General features: G+C 43.5%; 1 protein-coding gene across 3 annotated transcripts; it reads right to left on the reverse strand.

The window, feature by feature from the left end:
* Positions 1 to 1,465: 1,465 nt before the first annotated feature.
* LOC311009657 (cysteine/serine-rich nuclear protein 3-like) lies at positions 1,466 to 9,043 on the reverse strand. Of its 3 annotated transcripts, none has more exons than XM_084003982.1 (5): positions 8,895 to 9,043; positions 7,393 to 7,553; positions 6,395 to 6,651; positions 5,370 to 5,666; positions 1,466 to 3,691 (listed from the first exon to the last, which is right to left on the reverse strand). In XM_084003982.1, exons 2-5 carry the CDS (start codon positions 7,538 to 7,540, stop codon positions 2,807 to 2,809), a joined length of 1,587 nt encoding a protein of 528 aa, XP_083860108.1. In that variant the 5' UTR covers positions 7,541 to 7,553; positions 8,895 to 9,043; the 3' UTR covers positions 1,466 to 2,806. The 3 variants fall into 3 exon arrangements, with proteins under 3 accessions (XP_083860108.1, XP_083860107.1, XP_083860106.1); XM_084003981.1 differs by having other exon boundaries at positions 1,467 to 3,691; positions 5,355 to 5,666; positions 7,393 to 7,563; positions 8,905 to 9,043; XM_084003980.1 differs by having other exon boundaries at positions 1,467 to 3,691; positions 5,355 to 5,666.
* Between the last annotated feature and the right edge of the window lie 3,116 nt (positions 9,044 to 12,159).

Genomic DNA, 12,159 nt, shown 5'->3' on the forward strand with positions numbered 1-12,159 from the left:
TTTGTAAATAATGTAGCTGTTTGGGCCCACAGTATGCATCACACTTACATTTGATGTAAGAGCACTTTTTAACCCCCCCTCCCCACTGCGGCGTGATATCATACATGTGAAGTGTCCATGTGTGTGTGTGTATTCGGGAGAATGTAAGCGGCTGTGTGTTGGTGTGCGACCGGGCTCTCCGGGTCGCTTGTGTTCCACCCATTATAAATAACATGTTTACTGTAGATACGAGTGCATTTTATTTTTTATCATTTTATTTTTTTTTTGGAAACACGTGTACGGTTCCTCCATATCTGTAGATAGACACCATGAAGCAATCAGTAGCCATCTCTCATCGCGCTTGTAGTGTGTTAGTGAGCAGCATGCAAGAAGTGACTACTGTCCGCTCATATGGTAATATCATTTCAAAGCCAAAAGAATAAAGGACATATTTTTTGTAAACGCTTGTTTATTTTCTCAGTTTTTCTGAATCCGAGGTCGGGTTTATTATTTTTTTTTATTCATTTTTTGGGGTTATAACCAAAGATGTGTCAGCAAAACCTAGATGTTTTCCAAAAAATAAAAACCTATTTTGGGAAGCAGATTTTGCACACAGGATGACTTAATTGTGAGGTCAGAGGTCATGGCAACATCTTTCTTACGTATTTATGTTTTCATACTTCAAAGGTAGAATATTAGAAATTGTAAGGAAAGGAAAAAATACCTATAATACAGATAGTCTTGCAGCTGTTTAGTGGGAAGTCAGTCTTAAATTGCCATGTTTATTCACAGAAATGAACATCATTTTTTTCCAGTCAGGTCCCATTGTGGGCCACAGGAAGGGGTGGGACTTAGCCTCTACATCAAACGTATGTCGTTAGCTCTTGGGATAGACAGCAGGAGACGGAGGTGATGAGCTGAGTCCCAGCATCTCCTTCTCCCCCCCTTCCTGTTGCCTGGCAACCTAACATTACAGCGCTCCTGCCTGTGATTGATCAGCAACATCTCCCAGCTTGCTTACTTACCCACAATGCCTTGCTGGGTGAAAACAAAACGTCACCACCAGAGTGTACATCCTCCATTGTGCAGGGCACCTGCTGCCGTCGTGTGGTTACACAACGAGCCATGGAAATACGTCTATACATGAATAGGTCGGTCAATGACGTGAGAGCACAACGCAACAGCGCCCTTTAGAGGCCACAACGGATTCAAACCGGGAGCACTGGTGGGGATAAACTGGAGGAAAACGGGATTTAAATAAGTAAATGTTTTGCTGAGATGGTGATGTCACACGTACCAACACAGGAAGCATGTAATCAACAAATATACTGACGTCAGAACAGTAGAAATGGTGCTGGAGGATGTCAGGCGGGCAGGTCGGTTGTTAAGCAACAGGCGCCATCTGCTGGTAGAGAAATAGAATGCAGATGATGGAAGAAAGATGTCACCTTTTTTAATTTTTTTTTATTCACACTCATGAAAAATGTACAGTTGCTTGAAAAAGAACATGAAATATATTTGGCCCCGGTTTTGGCAGTATTGAGTGACAAAATGGAACTACTTTCACATGAGCTGTAACTCATCTGAAAACTGGAAAAAAAAGGGTGCAGCTTCATCACATTGGTCACATGACTGTAAAACGATAAATTACACGCACAGACAGCTTTTTAGGCACATTATTTAAAACAGCAGTTTATCGTCTACAGTAAAAGGTCATGATTTGGCATTATATGGAACTATAGTGGGACGCTTTGTTGGGAAATGAGTCCACCAGGATTTAAGCTAAATGCTAATTTTAGCATGCTACAATGGCAATCCTAACATGCTAATGTTAAGGACTTGCTATCTTAATTTAGCATGTCACAATTGCTAATTGGCGCCAAACACAAAGCTGAGGTCGATGTGATCGATATTAGGCGTAGCGAGCCCCAACGTTAGCATTAGCTGTGGCTATTAGCTCCGTTTTGATCTTCAACATCTCCTGAGCCACATGTCTTTCTTTACATGCTACACTATGTTCACCAGCTAGTTGCTAACTCCGTTTGCTGTTAAGGACCAGTAGTATCGGTTTTGTTTTCTGAGTTTTATCGCTGAAAACAGCTGTGAGAGCCATGGGAGTCAACTAAAAAAGGACGCTAAACCGCTCAAAAGGCTCATAGCTGCTTTTAAGGGATATCCAAATGTATTTAAATTCATCCTGTGGGGACCATGAACGTCTGTACAACATTCTACTGATGTAGTCTGGACTAAGGACGTCTAGCAAGGCTTTGTGTGCGAAACCAAAAAAAAAAACCTTCTGTATGAATTAGAAAACACTGATGCGTTGGTAGTTATTCATCTAAACGCCGGTGTAATCGCCATGTGACATCATTTTACAATTTGCGTCAAGCCTTGGAACATCTTAGGTAAAACACATGCTAATACAGACAGGCATTAAAGGACGATTAGCAGCGAGGATGAGACACCAGCACAACGGAAAAATAGTGGAAAACAACGCGGGCACCTCGAAATCTGGATTCGTCATAGATACCGGTCACAACCAGGAAACATGCCGTGATGATTGAGGGCATAAATGATACTCTGTTATAGTTACAGGTAACGTGCTCCTACGGAAACACTTCATATCTTATTTCCCAGTGTTTTACCTCAACCCTCAATCTCGGAGAGTTCAAATTAGACCACCTCCTTTTGCAAATTTGGTCAAAATCTGCATGACTCACTCTCGGGAAGTGCACTTATCAAGAATAAATCAAACTGATGGTCATAGGAGACAATTCTTGAATCAAGATTTCCAAATATTAGCCGATCCCTCTCTAGAGCGTTCCCATCAGGTACTCTCTGAGTCTGTGATTTGAGCGGCCTGGGTCAGCCCTGCAGACCCGGCCTCAGTCTGTGAGTCCTGGGGGTGTGGGTCGCTCTGGCGGCCTGTTGGCGGCTCGTCTGGAGGCTGCTGTGCTTGGCGGTGTTTCATTTCAGACTCTAACGCGGCCTCGACTGTGGGGAGGGGGTCAGTCTGATAGTGCTGCATGGGGGGGGCGTCGTGGAATGGGTGGCTGAGACTCATGAGGGGGCTGTTAGAGTAACTCAACACAGAGGGGAGTGGAACCGAGTAGGGTGGAGGACCCGTCCCATGCAACGAGCAATCCCAGTCCTCTTCATCCTCCTCCTCCTCCTCCTCCTCCTCATCTTCATCGTCTTCCTCTTCATCCTCTTCGTCTTCCTCCTCCTCCTCTTCCTCTGGGTTGATTGTGTCTAAGCTGTGCGTGCTGCAGTCCGACACCCCGCTGCAAATACTGCTGCCGTCCTCTTCCTCGTCGTAAGCTTCATCCTCCTCCTCTTCCTCCTCCTCCTCCTCTTCCTCTTCCTCCTCTTCATCTAGACGGGAATCCGTGTCGCCTGCACTCTGGAGGTGCATGATGGGAATGTGCGGCGCGCCACTCATCAATGGGAACTGCAGGTTCGGCGGCTGCTGCTGCTGCTGCTGGACCAAGGAGGAGTCGCCATGGTAACCGTTGCCATTGGTTACAAGCTGCTGCTGCTGCTCCGGCTGCTGCTGCTGCTGCTGCTGCTGCTCGCGACTCTTCTCCAGCTCCAGCTTCATGATGGTGTGCAGGAAGTGGGTGCGAACCCGGACCGGGTTGAACTCCAGGCGCCCCGTGTTGTTGCTGCAGCCATCTTTGGTGCAGCCACAAGGGAAGGACATGCGGTCCACCTGAGGACAAACAAACAAAGACTGAATCCAGCAGGGACCGCAAAAGGGGACTACAGCTGCCAATAGCTGGTCATGCTGGAGGAGATCGTCTGTTTATAATTACACAGTAGAACTCCATGTACTAAATACCCTGAAAAACACCGCTTTGAGTTGAATCATCTTTAGACTTATCATTATTTGGTTTCAAGCACAAGGCCCTTTGGGTAAAAGTAGACAGCACTACTTCCTGTATTCAAGTACAAATTCATTTTTAATTGGCCAGACTCTTTGTGCAAGGAAATATACACTTTTATATCTTTATATCATTTTATCTATACTATAATGAGATTTTGTCCAGTAACAAAAAGAGGATACACTTCCTACAATTGAAACAATAGTGCTGTGTTTGTATTCCACTCAAAATGTGAACGTAATCTAGTTTGCGTCCCGTTTTGAATCATTACGGTACGCGGTTTGTTCCGTTGTGAGCGCATCATCCCAGCGCCTCTCGCGGCTAGTTCCCGCCCACTCGTAGCGGTCGTATGTTGTTTGGTTAGTTTTATGCGCGAGGAACGAGAGCTCGTCGGTGATTGGGCGAGAGAGGGCGGGCCTAGCGGTGGCCTCGTGCGCCGCTGAAACGAAAATACAGACGTGAGTAGGAAATGTAAACGCTTGGCAATTAAAATGAATATAAAGCAAAACTGTACAATATGTATACGTTTATGTCTAAGGCGAGTGTTTTCTGTGGCGCGCGGCGGGCTGGCAGAAGTGCACGCGACAGGAGAGAACGTTCCAGAAACGTCAAGAAGCAATGTCAACAGCGGTCGCACAGGTCTTCAAGCAGAGGCTAATACAGTAAGCTAATCCATAGCTTCTATGATGGGACGTTGTATTGTGATTCTATTTAATTGCTTGCTATATTTACCAGCAAACATACAGGGCACTGACTTCCTGTTTACATCTCAGTCCCTGAAGCGGGCTTGGCCTCACGTGGCTGCCCTCAAAATTAGCTTATGTGACACATAAACATTGATTTATTGAAATATGAATCAATATAAATGTAGTATCCTGATGTGAAAATATGAATAAGTTTTTCATTTATACTTTATACTTACAATTTAGAATATGTGCATCCTACGAATGGTTTTACAGTATGAAATATTAAAAATGAATACATACTGTTTAACTTACAATATTGTTTTACTTAATATATTTTTCTCAGATGTTTGGGCGGTATATCATCAATACAACATCAACATATCGCTGTTAGGAACTTCATTGATATAATATTGGTGGTATTATTCATGATTCTGCTTGGGAGGTGGCAACCCTAGGTGTTAATTTTTGTTCATGTTCTTTGAACACATGCTGTGTCATCAGCACATTGCGAGGAGGGAGGCTAGCTAGTCCGTGGTTTGAATCAAGACATTAGCTGCAATAAGCCAGTCCCGCATCAAAGACTCCTTCAAATGCAGCCCAGAAATACGGCCTTCTCTTCCTGATTCAAAGGACCCAACTGATGGAATTGGAACTCCCTGTAAAAACCAATTGGGACCACGCTTCCTAGGGACCACTAGCATATGAACCCTGATACTGCAAAAAAAATGTTTATATAATAAAAATCCCCAAGGGTGTCCTGTTTGACAGACATGAACAACACTTTAGTATTATAGTTGGGCCTCACCACAGTTCCATTTACCTGGCACTTAATGCCGGCCAGGCTGCAGGCACAGGTCTCCGGGTCACATATCCCCCGGCAACGGCACCCACACTCCTCCCGGGACATGCGCAGGGCCCGCAGCTGGTGCTTCTCCTCCACGTCGATGCGTCGCACCCCCGAGGCCCGGAGAAGGGCCCGGCGCCGCCTGGTAGTCAGAGGCTGGAGGAAGAAGTAATCGTCCACCTCTGTGTTGTCCACATCCAGGTCGTCTTCGGATATGTCGTCCAGCGTCAGGGTGTCCGCCTCCACGGACGGCACGGTGCCATTCTTAGTCAGCTGGAGGACAGAAACAGTAAGTAAGAACCATGAATGCATGCCCACACATAAACAAGTTCAGCTAAATTGGCTACAAAATATGCAGAATGTTAGAACTGTTAGCAAAGTTAGCTTCATAGTTCAAGGTGAACTTTACAGTGAAGTGTTAAAGTAATCTTAGCAGACCTGTCAATCACAAGGTAGCCCCGCCCCCTAAAGCATCCCATGCTTTCTGGTCTGGTGGACTCTAAATGGACCATAATGTACAAAATGAACATCATGCTGGATTGAAGAAGACTTGAAACTAGAGATTGAGACTAAAACTCATGTTTACAATGTTTACTGAGATCATACATCAAGAGAGAAGTAGGACCATTTTCTCATAGACTTCCATGCAATTACTTCTTTTTGCTCTAGACTGGTGATATATTGGAGTAATTTATTTTGGTGTTTTCAAAGGAATAGTATAGAATAGTATAATATAGTAACTAACTCATTTCCAAATAGTTTGAGACTATACAAAACAAAAACAGAAACAAAAACAAGACAGAACAGAAATTGTAACAAAGTTCCGAAATGTTTAATACACAATACTAATCATACCTCTGTTTTTTACACGTTTATGACCTTGTTTAAAAAAAAATGTGTATATGTTTTGTTGAGGAATTGTCATGGAAACATTTCGGAGTGCTTTTTTGATGAGTTGCTGTGATGGAGCTATTTAGGTGTTATTCACTCATCTCACTGACTTTGAGTTTGATGGCGTTGAGTTTCTCCTCTTTGAGATGATCCCTCAACATGGTCCAGTGTCTCCGTTTCTGCTCCATCGCAAACTCCCGGAGGGTGAAGCGCTTCACCCCGCTGTGACGCGGCGACATCCCCAAGGTGCTGCCGCCTTGCGTGGGCACGCTGGTGAAGCCCTGCCGGCGGTTGAAGTAGTAGACCGTCACGCTCTCAAAGTGCACGTTGTGGCCCCGCATTCGCTTTGGCCGCTGCTGGAGGGTCGCTGAGATTGGAAAAAAAGAACGTGAGTCAGCCAGCGTTTCATTAGTGATGGTCTTTTGGTGTTATATAGCTGTGTGTCATCGGCGTAGAACTGTAAACGAATGGGAAACCTCCATAATATGCCTAGTCTCCGACAAAATGACGTGCTCCCAATTAGGTTTCCACGGTAACATATTTTCTCCTGCAATACAGTCGCAGTTTGACACCATTTTAATGTGATTATTGGTGTACATTGGAGAGAAAATGTCTTAGATTTAGGCAGCAAAATTACTTTGTTAAGTAAAAACATCTTCTTTTTTTCTTCTCCTTTTCTTCTTCTCTGTTTTGTTATCAATATTCTTATTTTAATTGTTACTAATTCTGTTATTTTATTCTTTTTAATCTATTTTTCTTTTTCCAACTTTCTTCACACTGTGAACAATAAAACCAGCAATTCATACATGATAATACCAGCTTGAATATATTGTTATTGTAAGCTTTTCTAGTCTTTATACTCTGCCATGTTGAACATTTGCTGTAGGGCCACTAATCCTGTAGGTTATTGATTTATTACATGCAGAACAGCACGTTGTTGGTGCGCTTGGGGGGGCCAGTAGGTAAACTTCTCCAAATGATCCCTGCAGTAACCACGTTTTCTCTTTCTAGTATATTATTGATTTTGCCCGAACAGTTTCTCCATGTGGGCGTTGGAAACATGCGAGCTGCAGTCGTGGACAGAAGTAGCGTGGCGATGTGGTCTTACAGTCCAGCAGCCCCGAGGGGACGGGATGGTTGAGACTGTCACTGCTGTTGCCGCTGTCGCTGCAGAACACCTCGTCATCAGAGCCCTGCAGCGAAAGGTAAGGGGGCGGGCCCTCCTCCCGCTTCCTCTTCAGGATCCCGCTCATCATGTGGCTCCTCCCACTGCTCGTACCTGCAGATGTATATACGCCAGAATAATGGGGATAATAATGATGTTAGGGATATTCCTTATTGACTGTATAACCTGCTGTCAGTCAAAAGTTAAGAGACTCGTTAATTCCACAAATGAATCGTTAATTTTGACAGCCTTAACAATAATATGAATATTAATAGACGATGGTGGAGAACAAAAACTGAGCTAAAAGAGTGTGAATATTAGCGACCTAAAAATTAAAAAATTAAAAACTCTGAATTTACTCATAATAAGCACCTCATTTATTCCTTTAGCATTGCTTTCTGAAATGCAGAATTTATACATGCATACATCGCCCGCAGCAGTGAACTTAATGTGACTGACTTAGAAAGAAATACCTTGATGTGGCGACACAAAGGATTTCCAAAAATAATACCAAATCAATAAAGTGCAGCATATTTCACCTCCATACGAGCCCTTTTGTGTTTGACTTGCGTCGAAAGCACTTTTTTGCAAAGAATTAAGCAAAGCGAGCAGCTGAAAGGAGGTGAAATTAATCTATTTTTAGAATATTTGCACAGCTATTACTGTACGTCATTTCAAATAACAGCGTTTCAAAAAAAACGTTCCACTCGATTGTCAGCGATTACCTTTAAACGTTGCGTTCTTTGCACCGCCACCGCTATGTGTCGTTAGTTGGCCGAACTTTGTGGCAGAGAACGACTGGTTCCATTTTGGCTGAACTGATATGACGTATCGTTTGTGATGATTTGCACGCGTTGGAAGTTCTCTCCAACACTTCAGCTGCTAATAGGAAGTGTCTTTAGCCCTCCGCTTTTTGTTCATACGTCCGATTTTAAACGTAAGAACTGTTGAGCTGATGGCTCGGACTGGTGGAGGATTACATCATATGCAGCAGAGCTGGGCCAAGCTTGTCCTCTCTAACCGGCTTTGTCTCCTTCCTCTTACTGCGATGCAATTATTCTTTTCCTGCCTTCGTTCTTACATTTCTGATTGGTTTTAGTTGCATATTCAGCCCTATAATCCAGCTTCAGGGGGGAAAAACTGAAACCCCCTCCAGATAGATGTGTAGAAGAGACAGTGAACGCATCATCTCTATGTATTCGGTGTCACAGAGGGTGTTGCAGCTTTCCTGAGTTACCTGTGCAGCCTCTTTACGCACACAAACTACACACATGCATGCTCGCCACGCATGTCCACGTCCCGAACACCGACGGGGGGATTCTTATTGACAAATGCAAATCAGTGACTTGTGGTTCGATCCCTCAGTGTGTGTGTGTGTGTGTGTGTGTGTGTGTGTGCTGCATGCAACAAAAAAAAAAAGAAGCCTCCTGCGAGTGGAGCTTGACCGCCACTGACCTGTTTCCTCGGCTCGCCTTTGGTTTCCAGGAAGTCCTCCTCGACTCTCTCCTCTGCATCACACAGTGTTCACCAGCAGCGGCCAAACATCCCCATGTGTCGTGATGATGCAGTGAGCGCTGCCATGATGCCTGCTTTCTCTCCCTCCCTCTTTCTCTCTCTCCCACTCTCTCTCTCTCTTTCCTCTGGCACTATTGTGCAACACTGAACCTCTGTCACTATCTTATGCGTCCTCCCTCTGCATCCTCATCCTATGCTCACACTGTCAAGTCTGATTCTCCCCCCTCCTCCTCCCTCCCTTCTCTCTCTCTCTCCCCCTCCCTCTCTCTCTCTCCCTCCTCACAAAGACTTGTTAGCTCGATGCTGCTGCCGGCTGGAGCGCTGGAGCTTGACTGAGGTGAAGCAAGCCCTTTGAGATCACAGAGAGAAAGAGGGGGGGGGGGGGGGGGGTGGATGTGGGGGTGCATGTGATGGGGTGGGGGTGGAAAAGTGTAGATTCTGCGATGTGAACTACCTCTTTTTAGAGTCGGCAGAATTCTCGACACAAATGCAGTAGCGATAGAAAGAAAGAAAGAGAAAGAAAGTGGAAACGGTGAATGCAAATGTGATTCTTTTTTGTTGTTTTCCATGAAGCTGATTTGAAATTTAAATTGATAGTGGGGCAGATAGATCCAGGGAAGCAAGGGGATACAGACACAAAGAATGGGAAATATCAAAATATGTCTATTCTGAATGTAATTAGCATGACTGACATTCAACTAAAGGATTAAAAGTGTGTCTAATAGTTAAGTTGAGAAGACGGTTCCAGACTTGCCTAACTGATAGAAAGATTGTAGAATGTAGAAATGTAATGTTTTATGCTTTTATATATAAAAATGAGGACCATTTTATACATTGCTAACTAAACCACGTAATATTTAAAAATAACCTGCAGAAGCTGCACTTTGCATTTTGATTATCTTTATGATATTCAAAGAGAAATTATCTACAAATAAAATGTGCTCTCATGAATCGACCCCGAGCAAACAATCCACGCTACAATTAAAATGGGATCCAAAAAGTATTGGACAAGTTAAAACTTACACCAGCTTGTGATTGTGAGCATGTTAGCTTGAGCACAAAATGCTAGCATGGCTGTCAGCCTACTCTCCCTAGAATTACTTCCTCATACAAATAAACTGTATTGTCTCTTAGATGTTCTTGAGGTATTACGATCAAAATTGGCAGAAGTCGATGGGTGGATGGCTGCGTCAACACAGGACTTTCACCCAGGAGACTCCTGTTTGTGTCTCGTGTGAAACCAAAAGTCACTTATTTCAAAATCAAGCCAGAAAAAACGTAAAAGACGTATCAAACATCCTTTTTTTTAGCCAAACCATGATGTTTTTACCAAACCTAAGCAAGTAGTTTGTTGCATTTTTATTTTGTTTATTTAAGGATAAAGGTTTAGTTCTCCGGGATTGTAATTTTGTAGAAAAATTGCCATATTTTGGTCCACCTAATGTAGTTATTGTTATTTTATGTTTAGTTCTTTGGGAGATTACTATGAATATAAACTATGTCTCTTTCAAAATTGTGTGATTAACAACCCAACCCCCACCCGCGAGCCCTAAACATGGTTGCCATAGCAATGCGGGGCCCTGAATGGTCTATCCTCCCATTATAGCGTTTGGTCGGAGAGCATCAGAAATAAAAGTAGCAAGAGCCTTCAGCCTTGGATTTGTATATCGGCTACTGTACACGGAGAGAAGTGATTCATCCATCAGGAAGACATTTTCCTCTTCCTTTTTTCGATCGCAGCACAGAGAAAGTGCTGGAACAATATGGCCTCACAGGAAGCAGCAGAGTTCTTCGATTAGTTGTACAGCTTTGTGACATTGTGCTTGTAACCGAGGCATTTATGGGAGATACTACTCTCCTGATACACCTGGAGCCTATTGTGTGGGACCAAACTACGCTTGTTGAAACACATCTGTCAGGAAATTGCATTACGATCTGCAACAGCTGATTATCTTCTGCATTGAGGAGCTTCGTTTATTAGTTAGAGGGTAATTAAAAAGTGCTGAAGCCGTCAGGGCGCTACCGGAGCGTGGCGCACAATGTCCTTGACCATCAGGCCAAAATCCACCATCAAATATTTGCTGTGAACATTTATTCTCACATCCTTTGTAGTACTTTAAGTCACTGATATTCTTCTTAAATATGAACAAAATAGGCTTTTTACATAAACATCTCAATGCTTGCTTTTTGCTCTGCTTTTATTTTGAAATGAATTTTGAAATATCTCTTTTTTTTTCTCTGTTATTTAAAAAAATGATCATTTACTGTTTTGTGTGTGGATATTTTTAACCATCTCTGACTTCTGCTGTTTGTATGGATTTTTTAAATCTTTGTTCACTTGTATTTTATATTCTATTAAATACAGAGGCGGAAAAATAGATTATGGGCGTTTTAGAAGTAACCAAAAGTTACTTCACTTTAATAATCTGTATTTAATAATCTGTATGTTTTATGTATAGTTTAATATTATCAATAACTACCTCACCTTGACTTACTGTTCGAGAAGGGCTTTTTTGTGTGTGCTGTGCTCTGAATCGCCCTGTTTTCTCCTGGCAAGGATAGAGTGGCAATGTGCTGGAGAGACAGAGTGATCCTTCCAATCAGCTTCCATGGCAACGAGCCACGAGAGGGAGGGAGGGGCGGGGAGGGGGTGAGGAGGAGGAGGAGGAGGCAGCTAGAGGGGTTGTGGGGAGGTGGGGGCTGGGATGTGGCAGCTCCTAACGCTGAAGCACGAGGGGAAAGAAGCTGGAAGAGGTCTGCTTTTTTCACAGCGACAGAAAGAACACGGTGTGTTGGAAATCTGAACAATGGGTACATAAATTAGGCAATTAAAATAGCCGCCGCTCACGCAGGTGATCACGTTTTGACCGCCTATTAGAGGAGGCATGAAATGTCCCTGTGATTATGGGATGGAAAACATGTATTAATAACATTAAATTGGCCACTCTCTCCTATAAACACTGTCTCAAGGTCTGTGCTGTGTAAGGTTACTAGAGGACATTGCAACCATCTGTGTATATGGCTATTATGACTCGCCACAGTCTCCTGCCATGAAGGAAGAACAAAGCATACTTTCTGTGTTTTATGTCTGCAGTACTCGTGAGTTTTATAACGTCATTAAGGGGTGTTTTTTATTCAAACCAGGCAATCTCTACTTCTGAAAAGTGCCATAAACTTGCATTCTCTCTGCTGGCC

The sequence above is a fragment of the Eutrigla gurnardus genome (genome assembly GCF_963514095.1).
Source record: "Eutrigla gurnardus genome assembly, chromosome: 24".
Classification (NCBI taxonomy): Eukaryota; Metazoa; Chordata; class Actinopteri; order Perciformes; family Triglidae; genus Eutrigla; species Eutrigla gurnardus.